This window comes from Lissotriton helveticus, chromosome 1_1 (genome assembly GCF_964261635.1).
Source record: "Lissotriton helveticus chromosome 1_1, aLisHel1.1, whole genome shotgun sequence".
Lineage (NCBI taxonomy): Eukaryota > Metazoa > Chordata > Amphibia > Caudata > Salamandridae > Lissotriton > Lissotriton helveticus.
The window spans coordinates 152,491,538-152,515,702 of record NC_136057.1 but is presented as its reverse complement, the minus strand read 5'-3'; the positions used below and the strand labels follow the sequence as shown (position 1 = coordinate 152,515,702).

At 45.3% G+C, this 24,165-nt stretch overlaps 1 protein-coding gene across 1 annotated transcript in view; it reads right to left on the bottom strand.

Annotated features, from left to right (window-relative positions):
- Positions 1 to 23,945, bottom strand: part of RPS6KB2 (ribosomal protein S6 kinase B2) — a 172,505-nt gene extending 148,560 nt beyond the window's left edge. Inside the window, exon 1 of the mRNA XM_078659228.1 lies at positions 23,728 to 23,945. Within this exon, the coding sequence (XP_078515354.1) occupies positions 23,728 to 23,787 (60 nt within the window). The 5' untranslated portion in view covers positions 23,788 to 23,945. The remainder of the gene's footprint in view (positions 1 to 23,727) is intronic.
- Positions 23,946 to 24,165: the final 220 nt, after the last annotated feature.

The following is a 24,165-nucleotide window of genomic DNA, read 5'->3' as shown; positions in this document are numbered from 1 at the left end:
CTAGATGTCACAAGTGCCTGGACTACGGTTTTCTGAGTGGATACCGGAAGCATCCAAATAATTTTTTCCAACCATTTTAAAATGACAAAACAGGTGGCTGCCACCTTTACTGCCTACTGCTTCATTAGTTTGTCATCAATCATGACTCCCAAATTACGGACATGATCAGTGGGCTGAGGAAGAGCAGCCATTTCACTCGGCCAAGGCTCGGGACCCCAGAGATTTTTATTTTTACCCAAAACCAGGACCTCATTTTTTTCTCCGTTAAGCTTAAATAGATTTGCTTGCATCCAAGATGCAATATTCCCCAGACCAGTTTGAAGAACTGAAGGAAGAGGCATCTTTTCCGTAGAAAAGGAAAAGATGATTTGAGCATCATCAGCAAAAGAAAGAAGGCACAACCCAGCCTCCTCTGCAATTGTCGCCAAAGGTTTAACATACAAATTAAATAGAAGAGGACTTAGGATAGAGCCTTGGGCTACCCCATAAGAAGAAGAGTAAATTTTAGAAGTGGCTCTAGATGAAAAAACTTGAAATGTCTGTTTAGCTAGAAAAGATGAAAGCCAGCCGAGTGCTGAGAAGGTAATGCCAAAGGATTGCAAAGATACAATTAGCACGGTATGGGACACTGTCAAATGCAGTGCTCAGGTCCAGCAATATAAGAGCCACGGTGTCCCCAGAGTGCAGTCGTTGTCGTAACATTTCTGATACTCCAAGAAAGTTGTCTCAGTGAAATAGCCGTCCCTAAAGCCGGATTGAGAGGAGTGTAGAAAGTTTACAGATTCGACAAATTGAGTAAGTTGCTGGTGAACATGCTTTTCCAGGATTTTAGAATAGGTCGGAAGTAGAGAAATAGGCCTAAAATTAGATGGCTGGGCTGGGTCAGCATTGGCCTTAAGAGAGGAAGGACCATAGCATGTGTCCAGACAGTAGGGACAATAGCTTCTTGAATAGAGGCATTAAGCAGCTGCATAATTAACATGAGAAAAGATAAATCCAACTGCTGCAACACAGATATAGGGATGAGATCATAAAGGGAGCCGGATTTAATGCTGTTTTAAATCTTTTTAAAATAATTAATATCAAAGAGTACCGCTGGGTTGATCCATATACTGACCCAGAGCATTAAACGGGCCTCCCAAGTCTTATCGACGATGGAACCCTGTTTGGGCTCTGAATGGATGATAAAACTTGGGGTAGACTGTGGTAGGTGTAAAATTCTACGAAGAATACGGTTTTCCTCCACCTTCAAAGAGGAACAGTTATGGAAGCCCCAAAACCTGCAAACATTTATGGTTGTAAAAGCAAACTGGGAGTTTGGACAGAGTGGAAATAGTCCCTCTACTTCCAGATGTGGCCAGATTGAGCACTGCGCCTCCTGACCTGCTGAGTTTAAGGCAGGAGCTATAAAGTTAAGAGTGCCAGGTTCCTAGACAGTTAAAAGTTACACCTAAATAATAAAAGTCTCTCACACTAGAAAGTAGATGGCAGTTGATGTTAAGTCTCCTTAACCTGGATTTATCAGACCCACACACCATGTGTGATTTGTCATATTTGGTCACTAAATCAAGATTACTCATAAAAAAGACAAAATGGTCCACCTGTAGATTCAATGAGCTCGGAGTATGTCCTAAGAGGACAGAATCATCAGCATAAAATTATGTTATGTTATATCAGCTTGTAAAGCGCGCTGCTACCCGAAGGTGTCCTGGCGCTGTGCACTATTGCCTGGGGGGCGTCTAACACCTGCAACGGACCCATGGCTAAACTGGGAACAACCAGGTTTTCAGGCCCTTTCTAAACTATATAAATTCCATAGTGGACCTTAGAAAGAGCGGAAGCTCATTCCAGGCCAAAATGGCTCTGAAAACAAAGCTCTTCCTGCCCCAGTTCGCCTTTGGGACGGCCGCCCTCTTTGCATCCATTGAGCGCAGTGCTCTTCCTGGAACATACCATTGGATACGTTTTGTAAGATCTTTTGGGCCCTTACCCCTCAGGGCTTTAAAAACCATAGAGAGGGCTTTGAATTGGGCCCGTTGTTTAACCGGGTGTCAATGAAGTTGACGTAACCCATTTCTAACCGACAAAAACCTCGGGGTGCCTGTGAGCTGCCTGGCCGCCGCATTCTGCACATCTGTAACCTATTAAGATGTTTCTTGGAGATGGTCAGATACAAGCTGTTACAATAATCCATGCGAGAGAGAATGAGAACTGATATTACTGTTCTAAAGGTTTCATCTGTGAGGAGGGGTTTTATTTTCTTAAGTGTTCTCAGTATAAAGAAGCTGGTAGATACCACACTATTACCCTGATCCCCAAAGGAAAGGGTGTTATCCACAATAACTCCCAGCTTTTTGACCTTCTGAACTGGTGGGGGCGGAGGGCACATGTCGCTGGGCCACCAAGCTGGGGACCAGAGGTTGGGATTATTCCCAAAGATCATCACCTCCGTTTTGTCTGCATTCAATTTCAGGCATTTGGCTGCCATCCAGCTGGTTATTGCCACCATACAGTTGTGGCAGCTTGGGGCCTTATAGGCTTCTTTGCCTCTCTGCGAAGATAACACAATCTGAGTGTCATCCGCATATGAGGTTAACAGTAGCCCAAAGGATCTTATTATGGCAGCCACTGGTCTTACATAAACATTGTACAGGAATTTATATAGCGCAAATCACCAAGCGGTTTCTAAGCGCTTGCTTAGGGAACCCGTCCTGGTATTCCCCTGTGAGATAACCCAGGCAGGGTATCCGCAAGGTGAAAGCCAGGCATCCCGCCGCGAGGGGCCGTTGTGGAGATTAAGCAAGCTATTGCCCAGAGTCGCAGAGTGTGAACCGAGTAGGCACCGGAGCGAGAATTGTTGAGTCCATGGACATTTTAGGACTCAAGACCCAGCCGAGCTGGGAATTGAACCCTGGTCCCGGGCTGACCTCTGCTTCCAGGTCTGCCTCCTCTAACCAGTGAGCCATACTTCTCCATTCTACATTAAAGAGTATTGGGCTAAGTGAGGAGCCCTGGAGAACCCCACAGGGAAGAGAGAATGGTTTAGATCTTGCCCCCCCAGATTGTACTCTGTTGGCCACAAAAGATCTTAACAGGTTCCAGGCTTCACCCCCAACCCCCGCCTTCGATAAACGATCCATCAGAATCTCATGATGGACCGTACAGACAGATCCAGCATGATCAGAATGGCAGAGCCTCCCTGATCCATCGCCTCACGCACCTCCTCCGTAGATTTAATCAGGGCTGACTCCGTACTGTGACCCGAACGGAACACGTATTGAGAGGGGTCCAGAATGTTGTTGTTCTCCAAGAACAGGCTTAGTTGCGGGTTCATGGCCTTCTCCAGAATTTTAGCCGGCAATGGGAGGCGGAAGATGGGTCTGTAGTTGTTGGGATCACTGCGATCTAAATTCTATTTTTTTTATAAGGGGAGAATTGAGGCAGTTTTCCAGGCTACCGGATAATGCCCAGCCCTCAATGTCTGGTTAAGTAAGGGGGTGAGGGTGTTGGAGATTGTGATTGATGAAATTGTCATTATCGCAGCCGGACACGGGTCATTAGGAGAGCTGGATCTACAGCCCATCAACAAGTTATTAACCGCATTAACCCCCAATGAAGTAAACTTGTTAAACATAGAAGGGTGGTAAGTTTCATTATACCTGAATGCCTCCGTACTGGTCTCATCTTGATTGTGGCAAAAAGAGGTAAAAATAGCTTCAACTTTATTTAGAAAGAATGAAGCTAGAGAGTCACAGAATTCTGGGCTACTGTGAGTAATAGGTTCAGGGGGAGTCGTAAGATTAGAAACTGTTCTAAACAGTTCCTTCACTGAAGATGATTTTGCACCAGCAATCTGTTGAGAGAAATATGTTTTTTTTGCTACCTGAATAGTTTTTTTATGGTCAGTAACACTATCTTTGAAGGCTTTTTTATTGGTCGGGCTGTAACCATTTCTCCAGAGACGCTCCATCCTCTTACACTCTGATTTTAGATCCTGTAGATTCTGGGAGAACCAGGGGGCGGAGTAGCACAGGCACCTGAATACTTGCAATCCTTGGGGTGTCTACCGGGTTAGAGATCAAGTAAGTGGATAAACTGTTTAAGTCCAAGATGAAAAGTATCGGGGCCAATATGCAGCCTTGACACAACGCCAGTTTTAAGGAGAATTCTGGGGACAGTTCACCAAGCGCACTCTTGCGTTTAAATGTACATGCAAAGAACATAAGAAACTCACTTAAGGGAGATCCACGCCTACGTCCAACATCTTTGTCCACGGCTTGGTCCTGTTCACGGAGTCAAAAGCAGTGGACAAAGCCATGAAGACCATATAAATTGGAGAGCGCTGAGCATAAATATATTTACTTATTAACAAGCATAAATTCAAGCACTGCTCCACTGTGCCCAAGCGAGGGCAGAATCTGAATTGAAAGGATGTGAGAACATCGTTATCACTAGTCCATGTAACTAACTGATTATAGACCGCTCGCCTGATAAATCGTACTGTCTATAAGTGAACTGGGTCGATAACATTTAGGAGATGAACCATCACCCTTTTTAAATAAGGGAACAATAGAAAAAGAGGTCCAGGATGGAGGGATATTGGAAGTAAGACAGCTGTTAAATATTTGTGATCAAGGGCCTCCATGCATTTTATGAGATTTATTGGGACCCCATCTAGACCTGTACTCTGCGGTATAGCTAATCTAACTTCCTAGAGGAAAATGAAAAAAGTCAGTGAATGACGCAATCTTTTGTGTAGAGCAAGTACCAAGCCTTGGTCCTCGATGTGATGTATGGCAGTGAAAGGTGATACCGAATCGGAGCCTAGGATATTACACTGCATTAGGGGATTTTCGTGGTGTGTGTTTCTGGATCTAATTTTCTTTATTAATTCCCAAAATATTTTACTGTCATTCTCTGCTGCCGCCGATTCCAATAATTCCCAATCTTTTTTTGTAACTCCTCTTTTCTAGATTTAATTACAATTTTATATTTACGGCGCGCCCTCCAGACCGCAGGCTCAACCCTTAGAGAGGCGCCTTCCTCAGTCTGCGGTTGGTTGCTGAGCAATACTCGTCGAACCAGCACAGGCCCCTTTTCTCAACAGGTGGACTTAAGTGGGGTCGGTAGGACGCATTGTGTTAAACTACTAGAGTGAGTTATCATCTCCTCAATACCAGAATCGGCTAAACAGCTAAGAAATAAACCCCGATTTGATTTAACTAATGGTGTCAGGGTTTTAATTGGGTTTTTGAGGCGCCTAATGCTGTCTGGTGACAAATCACAGTCAGTGCCCAGTGCCCACCTCAACCCTGGCACAGAGGAGCAGCACTAACATCTTTCAGCGCAGAGAGCTTGAGGGAGGCACCTCAGCAATCCTGACTCATCTGAGCTCTGTAAAGAGGCTACCGGCAAACCTGCAGGACAGAGCAGCACAAGCTAAACCTCAATGCATGGCCTGCCCCATACTGCACTGAAAGTACCTTTGTCATCGTGAACTCTGCCATCCTACTTGCTTTACTGCACTCAGTCTCATCTGATATCTTCCCTGCTCAATAGACTTTAAACTTGACCTCTCCGAGAGTCTCTTGAAGACTTGTACTTGGCAAGCTGAGCTTGTGTCGCTGGGACTGCAGGATAGAGGTATCTGCAACACAGACCCACTAGAGTATGACCGCTTTCACCGGAGAGTCCTTTACAAATCATCTTGATTGGTTGAAGGTTTTATTAGAAGTGAAAGCATGTTCTTAACTGGTGCTGTCATTTTACAGTAGAGTAATGAGTAGCATAATCCTCCTCAACATCTTTAAAAGAATTTTAAAAACTTAGCACAATAGCTAGAACTTTTTTATTCCTGAGCTCTTCATGAACTTAAAATTACAATGTTGATCATTTAGAGCAGTTGAGGGGATGCGGCAGAATTCAGACCATCAGATAGTTGTAGCACCCGGGTTACTGTATGTTTTGCTAATGCTACCAGGCACAATACCCCATACAGTCCTTAATATAATAGATACATCAAATCCACATCTGGATTAAAGTATATTTGTCAAATCTATATGCAAGCACACCTGCAGAGTCCTACGGCTATCCAACATCGAAAAGTATTAAATGGTACATCAGTTGTCCGCTTGTATATGGTTTCCACACGGACATAGAAATGAAGATGGATTCCTTTTGGGCATACATACAAAATGATGTAATGGGAACTTGGGTTAGATATATTAGATATAGTGTGCAAAAAAATACTAGTGATACACTAATTAAGTTATACACAGCTCAATTGACTGAAGGGCTTCAATTCACAAATCTGCCAAACAAAATCGCATTTTCCATCTTAAGACACCAATCTAGAAAAGTGCAGAGCTTCTCATAGACTATGTCCTTTTCCATGACCTACTAAATCCTCCAGAGGGGAATGTAAACGTCGGCCACCTTCTAATAGAAGAAATAGTCTTTCCATGATCAAGAGGAATTCACCCTTACAACAGATCAGTACTAGTGACACTTGCAGTTGAAAAACATTGAGTTAAAAAGGTTAGGGAAGCTGTCGTACTTGGAAAGAAACTCTATCATACACAATTATTTAAAGAAATGCAGCAATTACAATAATCTAATTTCTGGCCAACATAAAACCGTAATCGATTAACTATACTTCAAATGCATGAGAACTCTTCTAGAGACTATGTGGTTCATAAAATGTCTACAGTGACACACTGAGGAGGAATGGATATACCTCCTTAACTTTCAGGTAAAGGCCTGAAAGAAGTCTGACTGAAGTTCCATTATTTTAAGTTTCTGCATGACTGGCATTGGTCTTTCCCTAAATTACACAGAGGACATCTCACCCTTTCCACTGAGTGCTGGAGAAGCAATCATCCAGAAAGGGAGATGATCTGATTCTCTGGTCCTGTTCCAAGATCATGCCATTGTGAAGAGCAATGTGAAAAACTATAAAGAAGTCAAGTAGCACTCTCTACGTCATCCATGGAACTGGCAATGGCAAAGGTATAAATACTTCAAAAGTGGAAGTCTAACACTACCTCAATGCATTCTAAATGGGTGGAGACGATGGCTACTCTGGCCACATTGGAAAGAATTTCTATAAACTGAATCAAATGCAATTGACTAATGCAATACGAGGCCATTCTATTCACAACCTATAGTGACTGAAACTCTCCTGCACTGGGAAACGTTCCTACCCCCGCACGGATGACAATGCTATTAAAGACCTAAGAGGCAAGCCAGTTGTCATGTGTACCATGGATGGGGCCTAGATTCTTTTCATAGATGGAGCAACATCAAATGCTATTAGATCACACAAACAAGGTTTTTATACGGTACACATCCTGAACTCACATGTTTAAAAATGCACTTGTGTGTGAAAATAAACAAAAGGAGTCTCAGTGAAATAAAGGATTTCCCAAGGATCACACAATTTGGTCCATCAGGGAAGCCAGAATTGAACTCATATTTTTCAGTTTCACACTACTATTTGGCCACTAGATGGGTATCTCTTTCTGGTTTCAAAAGTAAATACGTTGTCCTTAATTCTTGGAGAATGGGACTAGAGCATCAGTATTTGGCAGAATCCACATTTAATTTTTGGCAGCTTACACTGTGTGAACCTCGCTCAAGGACATGAGAGCTCTTCACAACAAACAGACATTACACCATTTTTAGGCATTGGGAGATCTGACAGAATTCACAGATGCAGAGTAGATTTGATGGGATTCACAGGATACGATGCGGAGTCAAGGGGGAGTTCCACACATGGTTCCCCAGGTTGCATAAAGCGCAGGTGTAGTCAATAAGCCGCATCGGCTCCCATGAAAGCTCAGCTCGTTTTGGGCTCAAGGTTCGAAGAGGATTGTGAGTAGAGCCAGATCCAGGTTTCTGGTTTGGGATTTTAGTGCCTCGTCCATCTCTAGTTATAACTATTCCAATTCCATAACCTGTTCAGGTCAAGATTTTTTTCCTTGTTTTTGGTATCAGACTTATTGTTGCATAAGTAGAAATCTAGAGCTGAAGCATCCCCTTCAAAATCAAATAGTAGTTTCTTAGTACACTACCTCTATCTGTAGTTCACCTTTCTTTCTTTTACGCATTATATATCACCTGCACCCTGTCATTAAAAGAGGAAGATTAGAAACTCATATTTTAAGTTGTAGTCATGGTATTTTGTTAACCAATACTGATAAACTTTCTCATTGTTTCTTGTTATATATAATTAGAAACTAATATGCACTTTGAAAACCTAATTAAACAAGCATTGGAAATGCAATAGGTCTCGCAATTACGCGAGTCTGAACTATTAGCATTGTAAATGATAATGCCCTTTATTTTTGCGTTCTGGTTTTTGGAACATAAATAAAAGGCTTTGCCATTTACAAGGCCTATAGCTTAAATTTGCGTTAAAACGAGACCTATTGCATTGCAAATGCTTGTTTAGAGCACGTCCCCCACAAGCACCTTTAACGCCTCAGTCAAGTGATAGAACATGAGGACTGATCCAGTATTTCACCATTTTCCTGATTACCCTGCGTGTTCTGGCATTTAGTTCTGCACGGTCATTCTTCTGCCCACGCCCCCCCCCCACATGTCACCTAAAGTGTCCCCCAGTTCCCTTCCCAGCGTCCCCTGTGAGGCATTACTTATTCCTCTTACCGTCTAAATAGGTGGAAATGTGCCGGTTTACTGCTTTATATGGAGGGCATTTCAATTATGGTACAAATAGACCTGTTTATGGGCTTTCGATTCTTTCCAAAACGTCATTACTGGGCCATTTAGTGCACTTTATGTTTTTTACTGAGACGAGTCTCATTCGGATGTATCTCTCGTTCTGGGGATTGAAGTGACGTACATCTCTCTATGTGACGTGTTCTGGGGACCCTTTGGCACCCCTGTGGCTCGAGAAGCCCCGCACCAGAGAGAGGGAAAGAGACAAAGTCCGAAAAAGAAGCACGAGGAGGGAAAGGAAAAAAACAAAAAAACATTTGTGACAGAGGCAGGGGACAGGCCAGGAAGGAGGGGTGGAAGGACGATAGCTAGAGGGAAGGGATGAAAGAAAGGGGGAGAGGAAGCGAGTATGGGCAGAAGTAAGAGACGAAGCAACAAACAATGGAAGGGATGAAGGAAGAAAGGGACGACGTACATATGGGCCCGAAGGAGCATGGGGAACGGAAGCAAAAACAAGAGGAAAAAGTGACATGTGTGCAATTACAAGTAGAGGTAAAAAAAAAAAGGCAGATAACAAGACCAGGGAGACATGGACGAGAAGGAAGACACTGGAGAAGAGACGGAGCAAGAAAAGTCAAGGCAGGAGCTGTACGAGGTTGTTCTAAAAAAACAAATCTTCTGGTCGTGACGTGCGATCATTGGAGGGGGTGCAAGGGATGAGGGAACACGGCCTGGGGGAAGCTGGCTGGGGAGAGGGAGGAGAAATGCAAGGAAGTTAGGGGAGGAGAAGCCGAGAAGCCGCAGAGCGCACGCTGGGCGAAGCCCTTTGATGTGCTGTGCGGCAAATGGAGGGAGGCTGATGCGCGTTCATGTTTGAACACGTGGTTCACATGAACTGCATGAAAACGCCAGCAAAAAGCTGGTGGTTTCATGAGCATTTTGAGCACTTGAATTCTCGTTCCTCAATGCGCTTGCGCGCATTTAAAGGTCACGAGACCTAAAAATGATATAAAACTAGAGCAGTTGAGCTGAGGTCGCGCCATACCAAACTCTATAAATAAAATACCCATCTCTCTAATTAAAGTTGTCTGTATAGCATGGACCAAACAGGCAGTGCCTGTACTCTGAAGGGCACCCACTCAAACCTCGCCCGTGGACAATCCAAGCAGCGCCTGAAGATTCTCACCATCGCAAGGTTAGAAAGCTGTCAAGCACCATTTTCCAATCGCCTGCCAGACGCCCCCCATCTACTCATCGGGCGCATAACTACCCTTCGGCCCCAAACAAATGGACAAAGCCAATATCTTTGGCTAAACACTTATAAGGTCCCAAAGGCGAGACCTATTGGCTATGCCAATGCTTGTTTAACAATCAATAGCACCCAATGGTCTGGGCCATTCTGCTAAACAACATGTTCTCACAGCTAGTAATCACGAGAAATGTTAATTTACAAACAACATGCAGACTGCCTTGCGTTTCATTATTGGCGTGGCAAATAAACCAGTAACTCAATACATGTCCCTGGCTGGCATAAACAATACAGGTGGATCAGAAGGATGAATTGTGTGATGTCGGCACATGCTTGATGCTCGCGAGGAATATCCATCAATAATAGATTTGGCGAGGAATATCCATCAATAATAGATTTGGCCTTGAAAAAAAATTCTACTGAAACACATTGGCTGGGCTATATGAAGTTTTATTTTTTCTGAACATTAAAACAATAAAGAAGTCAGAAAATATGGGCTATATTTGGCCATCCTAAGAAGACGCTTGAGAGGAGAGAGACCATAGAACAAACAAGCTAATAAAATAGTTAACTATACTAGTTACGATTACATATCAAGAGCACTTCGACTATCCCCAAACTCAGCAATCAAGATAAATGCCTGGTCAGTGGTGGCACATGCACAAATATCGATCATTAAATTCCAGATGTAACAAATTAGAGGTCAGAAACTTTACAACATTTAGAAGACTCAGAGCAGATGTATCGTCAAAATTCACAGGGCTCCTCATTTTAAGATTTTAAGATTCTGGCAGACCACAAATGTTTCTTGCAGACATGACCTAGGGCACTCGTCTGCTACAAACTGTTCTACACGATTATACTAGTTTACGCATCCCTAGGCTTTATTAGGTGAATGGGGTCCATCCTTGGGGTCACTGCAATGATGACACTGCAGCTGTGGAGTTTCCTAGATAATTATAGATTTATCACTTTCACAAGGATTCTATTAACCAGGCTCAGGGGATGAGATATTCCGGGATACTCCATGCACTTACAGTCCCAAGTAAGCATAACAGGAAGTGTTCATGACCACCCCGGGTATTAAAATCGTTGGCCTCACCGCAGAATTACAGTGTAGAGCCTCGACTCTGCAGGGTTCACTGGCAGGCATGGCATTGGTTGTAGAAGGCACCACGAACAAGCTCCATCACAATGCACGCTCTCGCTTGGATGTAGGCCGTACTTTCAGGTACAGACTCTGGGGTAATTTGTTTCCACCGCTGCAGAGAAATGTAACCATGGACTAATCCCTCAAGAGGAGGAACGTAGTCCCAGCACCGACAGTCCCCCTGGCAGTTAACATGCTTTGGATACGGAAGTGGTCCACACCCTGCCTTGGCCGTTATACTGGTTTGACCTCCTGGTGGGGCTCATCAGAACGACCAGAGGGGGAAGAAATAATTAGGAGTCCCAGAAGAGACGCCAAGGCAGGCACGGGCAAAATGCCACCACTGAAGAGCAAAGGGCCTCCACCCCGATGGGCAGAAACAAAAGGGAGCCAACCAACGGAGAGACGAGGCAAAGCTCCGGGGGTTCACAAGGGAGAGCTAACATCTCTACCAACAGCTGGTGAGCAGGCATCTAGGAAGCTCTACCTCAGTCACTTCTAGTCCTTTAGGGCAGTGGAGAATAGAGGGTAGAGAGTGGATGGAACCAGGGCCTTGCTGTTCTAAGGGGAGAAAACTGGAGTTCCTGCAGGACGCTTCGACAAACTCCTACAAAAACACTTGAGAGGGAGTAAGCAGGACATATCAAGAAGTAAGCTGCTCCTTCAAACAAGCACTGGCGTTGCCAATAGGTTTCGCATTTGGAAAGTTGGAGCTATTGGTTTTGTAAATGACATTTTATATTTATATATTGTTATTGACAATGCCAATAACGATATATAAATATAAAATGTCATTTACAAAACCAATAGCTCCAACTTTCCAAATGCGAAACCTATTGGCAACGCCAGTGCTTGTTTTGTGCTTATGTTCCTGGTTAATTTCTGAAGGGAGCCCTAAAAGCCAATGTGTGGGTACTGTCAAACAACACCATATGAGCTGGTGACTGATGATGTTTTTTCCGTTAATCACCATGGAAATAGTTTGGCAGTAATTTGTGTTGTTTTCATAGGGCTGTTTGAAGTAGGCGGGTGTGAAGTTGGTTCGTGGTTTTGAGGGAGCTTGTGTGGGTGGGGGCGATCCTGTTTAATGGAGTTTGCAAGTTACCATGGCATTTCAGGTGTAGGCTGTGATGTTACCAAGTTCCCTAGTGTATCCTGGCATACACAGGCGCTGGCTTAAGCTTCATATTAACAGATGCCCTTAGCGTGAAATAAATTACTGAATAGTGTTTCTGGTTAAGTTTGATTACCTGCTCCACTAAGATGATGCTCCACTAAGATGATGGCACATCCCGCCTTACTTTTACACTTGTGTCTCTTTGGGAAAGTGTGGCATAAATGAAATGCACGTCTGATGGTTACAGCATCAAAGGCTTGCTTGCATGCATAGTACTGATTGAGATGCATGACTAGAAGTAGGAAGGTGTAGGAAAGGTGCGGCTATTTAGTCTATGCCGCAGAATCGACTGGTGGGCGGCGTGATTTCTAAGGATTGCACTTTTATCAAGACGTGATGGAAAGTGTAGTGTAATTGCGGTAGTTTGGTCAGGCATAGGGAAAAACCATAAGCCATAGTAGGACCCTGGTTTCACATGTGGGGGACTCACGAGCAAGCATATCGATAATCAAGCATACGGCATGCAGAACAATGAGAGGCGTACAACAGAGCGCCCTGTAATAACTTGAGCATCGTGATAAGGCAATAAATAAGGAGTGACATGGTCAGTCTATAAGCAACGTAATATGCACAATCGGAATGACCTCATACATAATACGACACAATAACGGCAGGTTCATTTCAGCTTGCAATCAAGGTTACCAAGTGCGCGAATTATACGGTATGAATAAATAGTGAGCCATGTGCAGGGGGAACCAATGAACGTTAATATCCAACACGAATTGCGATATAAATTAATCATAGCAGTACTGATATTGAAGGAGGTACCAGAAAAGAATTAGATAAGGCCGCTAGCATTTCTGCTATTCACAAGGGGGGGGCGGTGTGATAGTGAGAAGGAAGTGGGGGGGAAGCAATTCAGGTGCAATTGCGCAAGTCTTACCGCCAAGTCCGGAATGGGTGAGCTTGGGTGGGGGAGGAGGTAGGTGTCTGGCGGTTCCTAAGTGAGGAAGGAAGTGGTCAATCATGCGTATTATTTGAATCACGGTGTGGCCGGTTAACAGAGAGGGACTCACCAGAATTTAGGAATACGGAGTTCAGGGCTGGAGATTATCGAGTCGCTGAAGCGTACTCGTATGGCTCAATCGCCTGCAGATAGGGGAAGGGACAGATGTATGGGTTAGACACAGCTTGCCCTCAGTGCTGGGTCTCCTAAAAGTACGCGCTGACAGTGCTTACCGGTTACAAAGTGAAGTTAGCTGAATAGCCTGTGTGAATATAGGGGAGCCCATTGAACCTGGTGCGTCATATATGGAGGCAGGACTAGAGCTGGATTGGGCAATGAAGGTCAGGTGGTGAAGTCGTGAAGATTAAGGAAGGACTGCTACTCGAGGCCCCTAGCGGAATCAGCAGTACTGAAACCCACACAACGCCCACGTTTTCGGAATTTTAAGCATGTGATGTGAAAAGTGTGCTTACAGGAACTACTCTCAGCTGGATAAACCCTTATATACAGTCTCTCTGGGCAGGTTTTGTGTGAACGTCATCACAGACGTAATGCAGGCAAATGGCCGGAGGGAAGCCGGATGGGGGCGGGAGAGCCTGGTGGGGGGGGGGGCGGGAATGGGAGCGAGGAGAGAGAAGTGTGGCCGGCGGATTAGGGAGATGCGCGTGCTTGTGTGGTCACGTGACCCGCTTTTGTGGTCACGTGACTCACATGCACTGGGAAGAAACCGCAGTGGTTTGACGAGTCGGATCAAGCCCTTGAATTTTCGCCTATTACATTCGCAAGCGAATGATAATAGGCGAAACCTAAAAACGGGACACAGTATAATGTATCCTTCCCAATCGTAGGGCCCGATTCACAGAACTAACTTAAGACAAAACCTAAACTTACTACCATTTTGGTATTCACAGAAGGCACTTACTCATTTCGGTATTCACAGAAGTTAGGAGTCCTAACTTTAGGACTCCTAAATGCCTTCTGTGAATACCGAAAGTCTTAAAATTAGGATTTTTCTCAGTTTAGTAGTAGTAAAGTTAGGACTCCTAACTTTCGGACTCCTAAATGCCTTCTGTAAATACCGAAAGTCTTAAAATTTGGATTTTTCTCAGTTTAGTAGTAGTACAGTTAGGACTCCTAACTTTAGAACTCCTAAATGCCTTCTGTGAATACCAAAAGTCTTAAAATTTGGATTTTTCTCAACTTTACTACTCCTAAACTGAGAAAAATCCTAACTTTAGGACTTTCGGTATTCACAGAAGGCACTTAGGAGTCCGAAAGTTATGACTCCTAACTTCTATGAATATCGAAATGAGTAAGTGTCTTCTGTGAATACCAAAATGAGTAAGTGCCTTCTGTGAATACCAAAATGGTAGTAAGTTTAGGATTTTGTCTTAAGTTCGTTCTGTGAATCGGGCCCATAGAGTGGAAAAAGAGGCTTTCAAGAGACATGAAGTAACATGCAAGGATTTAATGTTACTACAATAAACCATAGTACTTCTTTATGGATGAAGGGGTCACAACCACAGTTACCATATAATCATCTACTGCATAATTTGCACATTTTAACAAAAAAATGGTTTCTAGATCAAACAGATCAAGAGCTACTAAGAGATAGTGTTGGACCCTTTCACTTTTTGGTTTCCAATTCCTGGGGTTCTTAACATTTTGTCTTCTGCAAAACCCCTTTTTAATCACTAAAATGGAAACCATGGACCCCCAAACAACCTGAATGAATTGATCCTCAAAGATAATACCCAAAAGTACAGACAAGCATTTGCAATGCCATAGGTCTCGCATTTACACAAGTCTGAGCTATTGGCATTCTAAATGATAAAGCCTTTTATTTATGTTTTAGTTTTTAAAACATAAATAAAAGGCATTGTCATTTCCAATGCCAATAGCTTAAACTCGCTTAAATGCGAGCCCTATTGCATTGCAAATGCTTGTTGTTAAAGATAGGGTTTAACACTTACACTCAGCTGTGACTCTTTCTGTCTCCAGTAAGCGAACACATCACTTGGAGAGGGAACTGCCACCTACCTGGATACACGAAATGTAAAAAAATTATCTACATTTACCAGAGATTCATTTTTCTGCAGAAGAAACTAAGTGAGCAGAAAATGGTGCCCTCTACTGGACCAAATATGACGTTTTCTACTTTTGATTTGTTTGCTACGGTGTTGCAGTGTTATCTCCAAGCTGACATGGTGATGTTTGTCTTGCATATTGTTTTGCATATTGTTAAGCCGATTAAGGTCCGATAATGCGTAAAGATGCATTTAACCTTGATACCAACATTGCACTGACATTTTTGTCCTTCTCTTAATTCTAATAATTGGATTTACAACAAGCACGAATCACGTGGTGTCCAGTTAACCAATAGGGTGTAGGGTCTCGAGTGCGAAGTGAAGCGGCGCTTGGTCGGTCCGGCGGCAATCAGTGATGTCAGGAGAGTACGAGAGAGTGGAGTTTCGGTGTCTGCGAACCTTGGAGCACGGCCAGCAATGACCCGTGAGTACATAGAATGGGGGTGTTGTGTGTATGCAGTGTGTATGCAGTGTGTGCCTGCCTACATGTGTGCAGTGTGTGTTGTGCAGAGTGTGTGTGTGTATGCATGCAGTGTGTGTGTGTGTGTGTGTGTGTGTGTGTGTATGCAGTGTGTGTGTGTATGCAGTGTGTGTGTAGTACACACCGACAAGTGTAATAATTCCATTACCAAGCTGAGCATCCATAAAACATTGCATTTGCCCCCTATATATATATATATTTTTTTTTTTTTGTTAAGGTATGTGCACCATGGTTTATAGACATTTTTCAGAAGGAGAAAGGCTTACAACTTAACTGTAGACGGTTTTGTTTTTTTGGCAGCCTTGTGTCTGACTCTGTCCCACGCTCGCTGACCCCGCCCCAAAGCACTCAGGATCACAGTTCCCATTACTATTTTAAGCACTTCAATGGCTACCCAAACGCGCGCGCCAATAGAGTCTCATCCAAAGGGCAATTAGAAGCACATGAATTAGGCCTCATGCATCAACGCCTTCTTCCAAATAAGCGCGCAGGAGGGTACAAAAACAAACAGAAACGCGTATCGTATTCAGGCCTCTGCACCCTGCCAATGTGTAAAGTGCACATTGCATAACGTCGCAACTGAAGTTGGATTCCTGCTTGGCCTCCAAATCGTTTTAAAAACATCTGCTCTGGCTCGAACAACAATGTGCTGACTGACTTAATCACAGATTGCTGGCACTCTCTGAATGCGAGCTGTACACTGGCGGGTCCACCCACCGAATCACAGACAAGCATAATTTCCTAACGGGCCCCCCAAGCCCCCCTCCCCCCTCTCTCTCCCGTCCCGTGATCCCGGCTTCCACGGGAGAGCGCGCGCTTTTAGTGCCAAGACACACCAACGCGGACCCTCCGAGTAACCTTAAACGTCTTCTTACATCACGTGACAAAGCCCCAATCTCCAGCCGCGACCCCCGTTTTACTTAAATGACAAGTGTCGAGCGGCTATTAACCGCCTGGAGTCTGTCTGGGAAGAGGACAAAAAAAACCCTACCCGACCTCCGACACATGGACACAAACGATCTGAGCATTACAAGCCTTTTCAGCTCCCTCGCAGGCTACAACAGACAAGAGACGTGGCTGAAGTCCGGGGTCAACTCACATAAAATGCAGAGAGGGGCAGATGATGAAGAGGGCTGCTGATTGACCCTAAAAGAGGTGAAACCAAGGCCTACCAGCGACCCGCAGCACAGAGACGAAAGAAAGGCACTGACCAGGCTTATCGGCATGCCTGGATTGCAGTATTTTTTTTTTCACTGAAAGTTTTCCCAGAACAATCAGTCACCAAAGAGAATAAAAAAGCAGGCGCTGCCCGGGTGAGGAGCGAAGAAGCCCCTCCCGCCCGCCGTCGACGGGTCTTCCGTTGCTAGGCAACGGCCCCACCGGCACCAATCCCAGCGCGGCTCCTCGTCTGACGTCAGAGGAGCTGCGCTCGGGATTTCTCAGGCTCCCGATGTTCCCGGGCTGCGGCGGTGTTTACGGGAGCTAAATTTTAATTTCCCTACAATGCCGCTGTGGGAGGCGGCGGTGATTTCAGACAGCGCTCCTTCTGCCACAGAGCTCCACAGTGCCTTCCCATGCGTAAGGGGAGAGGAGCCCGGTGAGTGGGGTTGAGGGTGGGGGTGTACGCGCGTGTTTCTGTTTGTGTGTCTGTGCGTGCTTGTGTTTGTTTAAGGGGGGGTGCGTGTGTGTATGCAGCGTGTGTCTGTTTGAGGGGGGGTGCGTGTGTGTATGCAGTGTGTGTATGTGCGCATGCGTGAGAGTGGCTTCGTTTGTGAATGGGAATACGAGGCACGGCGACGTGCGCGCTCCCGAGGTCGAATCTCGGCCTGCAAATGCGTGTGGCACTTTGCTGTCCTCATTCCCCGAAAAGTAACTACATTAGTTGTCTCGCTAGACAGCAAAAGCTTCGCTTTTGCTTACGTCTAGCGAGACCTAAAAAAACTATACACTATATGAACTCAGCACATCTACCTTACTTTGCAACTGTGTGTTTAAATAAGACAGCAATTACACACCAATATAAGCCTAGGTCGTATTCACCATTAAATAAACATGTGTAATCCGTGCTCTCAGAAGTAGTGGTGGGACAGAAGTACCTCGATTGGCACGGACATGGGGCAGACACCGCAGAGAAATCAATCTTGCTATAGTGCAGGATATGGGCAAATTCGCACGCAGGTTTTAATAGGAAGGAGATCTCTGATTGTCTAGCCTACGACAGAGGCCTGGCCATACCCTGGTTACATTATGTTAAGCATGAACGGACTATCCTGGGGGAGACCAAAGATCTTTTCTTCCCCCTCTGTTATTAAGGCCGACACTACCTGGGTAAAAAAAGCATTTCTTGTAAGGAAAATGTGGCTTAGAGAGGTTGAAGAATTAGCCAAACCCTCAGTGAGAGAGTGTGGGCTAAGCAGACTACCCCCAATATAGAGCTATACCTGTTTTGGGTGGATGCCACCTGGGACAGAGTTCTTTTAACCAGATTTAGACTTGAATCATAAGGTGGCATTTTAATTTTCCTTTGGGCCAGTTTGACCCCAATAAGGTGTTAATCTGACCGTGTGATGAGTCCTCGCCCAATTTGCTTCATTTCACCTTTTTTTGTAAATTCTGATACTCTCCAAAAGGGGTTTAATGCCTTTAATTCAAACTAGTGGTATCAGAAGATGGGCTGAGGCCCTCCTTTATTTGCAAGGGTTAACTTCTCCCACACTTTGTATCTCTATTTGTTCCTTCTTAAAGGGTGCTATTGCCAGGAGAAAACAGATGTTTAATAGTTTGATCCTGCCAGCTTGATCTGTATACGATGACTGTGGGACACTGTGCCCCATGGCAGGATTTTCTTTTAACTTGTTTGAAGGGGATTCTGCTTGTGTTTTTATTGATCATTCTATTTGCCGCTATAAGATTTATTTTATTACGGTGATCATGAGATGTTTTTTTAACAATGTATTTTAATGTTTGTAATGTGTTTTTATAGCTGTGTCTCACCGTCGAAATAAAGTTTGATCTAATCTGGTATGGACAAACATGGAGAGTCTGTGTGATAAAATGTGATAGAGGTTGCATAAAATGAGGACACCGGGGGTTTGTAATGCCAGAGTACTTGCTGCATAATTGCAAATGGTATTTTGCTTACGGAAATACATCAGTGTTGCTGAAAAGTGCAAGTCTGCCCCCTTTCAAATACAAGAAGTGTAGATGTCCGGAGTCTGTACGTGCCTAACCATGTAAAGCAGTGGATGAGAGAACGTGTATCCTGGATGGGCCTTTTGGACAGTCGATCTGTATATTCATACATAAATCACTGAGCTGTCAAAACACTGGCTCTCGGTGGCTCTCAGATGCAAATGATTTTCTAGAAAATCTTAAGCAATCTATAAGTATTTAAGAAATCGCTTGCTAGTTCAGGTCGAGAAGCGTTTGAATGAGAACAGCGAGTGCACAGTCACACGCTCCGTCTTTGACTAGCAATCAGCTTAGGACTAAAAACGTTTTTGAAAGGTGTAGGAAGCTCTCTCTGTATGTATATATACTATACCAAAGTATTGTATAGTGTGCAAAGTCCAGGGAGTACCCAGAGGTATAGCAGAGGCTAAATTAGGTAAGTAGTAACAGCTCTCTTTGTGGTAATGTGGGCAAGCGGTTAGGCTTATCCAGAGGGTGTGTTAAGCATTAATTGTATTAAATCACTCAAAGACTGATGCACACACTCGGAGATTGAAACCAGACCAACCAGGTAAGTATAAAAAAAAAAAAGATATACTTGTATTTTATTTCTAGAACCAAGCAGGACTTGGTACAAGTAGGTGAAATATACTTTCAATTTTAGACCTTCACACCGAAATGCAATTGGGAATAGATTTAGGACTCTTACAGGTTGGTATGGCTTTAAAAAGCAGGTTATATTACACAGTAATTACTTTTTAGAACCCTTTTTGATTATTTTTAGATTACCATGAGTACTGGGTTGTATGTCTAAACACCACATCTAAGGAGCTCACTATAATAAGTAAGACTTTTCTTGGCTTGAGTTACAGTTACTGTTTTCCCCATACAAAACAACAGTTCAATACTTGAAACATTTTTAGGCCCAAAATTCATAGTTTCCATTATGAGAAAAATAGTTATTGGTTTCACAGGTAAGTAAACATCTTACAAGTGAGAGTTTTGGGGTTAGGACCAAGTTTCCCCAAGGTCTAGGTAGGAACTCGAGTTGCAACACCAGCAGTACTAGGGCGGCTGGGTGCAGAGTGCAGGAGCCCATTGTTAGCCATTGGGGCTAAGGGGATCTTTGGTTAGGGACTGCTTACGAGCAGGCCACTCGGGTGTGGGTGCAAAGCTCCTGGGGTTAAGGTCAGCATTGCACGGGCCAGCAATCAGCACAGGAGCTGCACCACCAGCGGCTCTGGGACAGCCTGGTGCGGTGGGCCAAGGAGACGTCGGCGACTCTGTGATTCTCAATGGAGACCTTTGGTTCAGCAAAGTTGCTGCAGACTCTGGCAAGGAGACTTCCTGAAGGCGACCAATGGCTGGAGAGGTAAGCTGGGATCTTTGGGGATGCCTGGACACAGTTGTTTGGGTCACCCACCCACGTGAGGCGTCAGGGCATGGGTGTCTTCTGGAATCAGGTTTTCTTACCAGCTCCGGTCACGATCGTGGGGGCTCTTTAGGCGGATGCTACAGGTGTCGTCGTGGAGCTTGAGGGTGGTCGGGATCACCAGATCCCAGGTCAGGATTGCTCGGGATACCACCTTGGGGTGTTGGGCCACTCAAACTCGGGCCGCGGGAGTAGAGTGTAGAGTGGTGCAGATTCGCTGGAATCCGGATTCTGTGTGTGAGCCTTGGCTTGAGCAAATCCGGTGCTCACGAGAGACAAAGTTGGTAAGAGGATTGCAGGGCAAGTCTTCTGGGCTCTGGTGGTTGCTGGCTGAAGGACTCTCTAGGTTTCTTGCTGCACAGGCCGGTAGAGCTGAGGCCAAAGCGGTTGGTGTCCTCTTCTTCCTGGGTCAGCACAGCTCTTCTGTCCTTCTTTCTTCCTCGAATCTGAGGAGGCAAGATTCAGGGTCGCCCCTAAATACTACATTTAGGGGAGTTAAAAGGGGTGAGCGGGTGAGCTCGAACTCGGCTGTGGGTGTCATATACAGAATTGCAGTCTCGCCGGAATCCGGATTCTGTGTGCGAGTCTTGGCTTGAGCAAATCCGGTGCTCACGGGAGACAGAGTTGGTAAGAGGGTTGCAGGGCAAGTCCACTGGGCTCTGGGAGTTGCTGGCTGCTGAACTCTCTGGGTTTCTTGCTGTAGGCAGGTCTTAGACGGGACCGGCCAGTAGGGCTGGGGCAAAAGCAGTTGGTGTCCTCTTCTTCCTAGGTCAGCTTGGCTCTTCTGTCCTTCTTTCTTCTTCAAATCTGAGGGGACAAGGTTCAGGGTCGCCCCTAAATACTGCACTTAGGGGCGTTAAAAGGGATGAGCAGGTCAGGACTAATGAGTCTCTCCCTAATTGGCTAAGTCCCCTCATCTTCAAGATGGAGGGGACTTAGATGTGTACTTCCCCTCGCCATCCCCACCTGAGGGGTGGGGTTGACGAAGGTGAGCACACTTCTCTTCCTAGCTTGGTTTACCCGCTGATTTTCCCACCCAAAGGGGGTGGTAGAACCGGTGGGAGCCAATTGCTGGGGGTAGCAAAAGGCAGTGACAGTTTCTAAAGGTGGCAGGCCTTTGAAGCTTCTCCTTTGTGGACCCAGACCTTCCTGGGGGGAGGAGGCGTGACACCTCTGCCCAGGATGGGCTTTGTCTCTGGACTCAGAGAACGGAGGTTCTCTACCCAGGGGTCCAGAAACCGGTCTGGTGGTGGTAAATGGCGGGCAGCCATTCAGGAACCACACCAGGGATGGTTGTTTTTCAGAGGGCATATCTAAGATGCCCTCTGAGTGCATTTTACATTAAATCCCACACTGGTATCAGTGTGAGTTCAATGTGCTGAGAAGTTTGCTACCTAACTTCCCAGGTTTAGTAAAGCGATTATGGAGCTTTAGAGTTTGTAATGACTAACTCCCAGACCATATACTCTTTATGGCTTTACTACACTTACAATGTCTAAGAATGGACTGGACACTGTAGGGGGTACAGGGCTCATGCCACTGTACCCTCACCTGAGGGCTAGTGCACCCTGCTAGTGGGGTAGCTTACCTAAGCCTCAAGCAATGGGCTGTAGGCATGGCACACAGGGATGTGTGACATGTTGACTTTTCACTTTTATCTGCACCAAAACACGGAGCCTGCAATGGCAGTGTGTGGGTGTTAAGGTGCAGGGTCTCTAAGGGTGGCACTATAGGTGTTGCAGCCCTTAGATGCCTTCCCTGGTCACAGTGCCCTTGGTACATTTTACAAGGGGCTTAGCTGTGGCCAGAAATGTGCCAATTGTGGGTACAAAGGTACAGTTTCGGGAAAGAACATGTCCTGGAAGACTCAAAATGGACCGCCAGATCAACTCAGTCTCGTCCTCCTGCTTCCACATCCTCCGCCTCCAACATAAGACCTTCAAATGGATCCCCTTTGAACACAGAAAGACAGTCACTCACACCCTGATCACCAGCAGACTCGACTACCACAACGCACTCCATGCGGGAATAAACAAAAACCTCACCCGCAAGCTACAGAACGCTGCCGCAAGACTCGTCTTCAACCTGCCAAACATTGCCACATCTCCCAGCACCTGCGCACACTCCATTGGCTCCCCATCGAGGCAAGAGTCACCTTCAAGATGCTCACCCACGCACACAAGGCCCTCAACGATACCGGCACAGCATACATGAACAGCCAACTCGAATTCCATGCACCCCAAAGGACCCTACAATCAGCCCAGATCTCCTACGCTGTGGTCCCACACACCAGAAAAACCAGATAGGGAGGCAGCTCCTTCTTCGCGGCCAAAGCCTGGAACGTCCATCCACTCCACCTCAGATAGACAACATCGCTTCCCATCTTCGTAAGAGACCTCAAGATCTGGCTCTTCGACTGACCCTCTCCTTAATGGACTGGAATCTGTACACTCCCCCCCCCCCCCCCCCCCAGCGCCTTGAGACCCTTACGGCTGAGTAGCCAAGCGTAACAAACGCTTGATTGATTGATTGGCAGGGACCCAGGGAACATCAAGTCAGGTTGCATCAGAGGTCAGGCAAAAAATGGGGGTAACCATGCAAATAGGGGTACTTTGCTACAGGAGGATATTTTGTTTTAAACATATAAGTTTATTCATTGTAATAGGTATATTTCATTACATTGTTAAGGCAATGCAGTAAACTTCAAATAAGTATTTTTGTTATTTGATGAAACTATTCCTCGTAGTAGGAGACACCTTTAAGTAGTTAAATGCTCATGATTACAGTCAGAAGATAATGGTTAGATGTCATATTGAATAGGTGCTGGGGACACCAAAGGATATGCATACCACAGGTTAGGCACAGCTGACCTAGGAACTTCCACTAGAACTGATTTGTATTACTGCCTAGTGAAATGAATCTTCTATTTTCCATTTATAACTTTTAATCGAATTAATGTCAGAGTGCTAACTTTATTTGTACCCCAAAGATATTTTTATAAGTTCCCAGTTAGTATTTCAGTAATATCCTGAAATGGTGTGAATTAACAACCGAGACTATACATTAAAGCCCTGGTAGGTTCGTAGCTGTCCCAGATATTAACTCCAGTAATTCATGAATTTTAGTTCCATTCGTGGCTACGTATTAAACGAATAAATAAAAAGTTTCTCTGTTAAAGCCCTTGAGTGGTTCTATTCGTTCGTGTCTGGCTCCAATCTCAATTAATACCCAGGTTACATCTATTTATGCCAGGGTGTGTTGTCTAGACTGATGACCAAAGTTATCCACTTCCTGTGTATTTTTGTTAATGCCCAGGTGTTAATGTGATGGCACCCGTGTCCTGAGCTCCACTAACCAGATCCTCGGGATCGCTGACCCCCTCCGTCTCCAGGTCCAGGTCGAAGACCCCGGCCATGGCTGTGTCAGCCGGTCCTCCCCGGGAACGCCGCCACTCCGCCACTCTCCTGGATCAGCGTCACCTGCGGGTCCGAGAAGCTCTCCGGTAGGACAACTGCCGGGAGCGCCTGCGCACAGCTTCGAGGGAAGCCGCTTCCGCCTGTACTGCCTGACCCTCCATGCGTGAGTCGTCCCATACGTTACATAAATGATGACGACAAAGTTGGACGTCTGCGCGCGGCTTCTAAGGAAGCCACTTCCGCCCGTAAGCCCTGGGTAGGACGTCACAAATGCCACGTGAATGGATGACTACAGGTTGTGCGCCTGCGCAGTAGCTGTTTCTGGCCACCGGTGCTTCCGCCACGCTTTTGTCTGTGAAGTATGTGTCCCGAGTTGG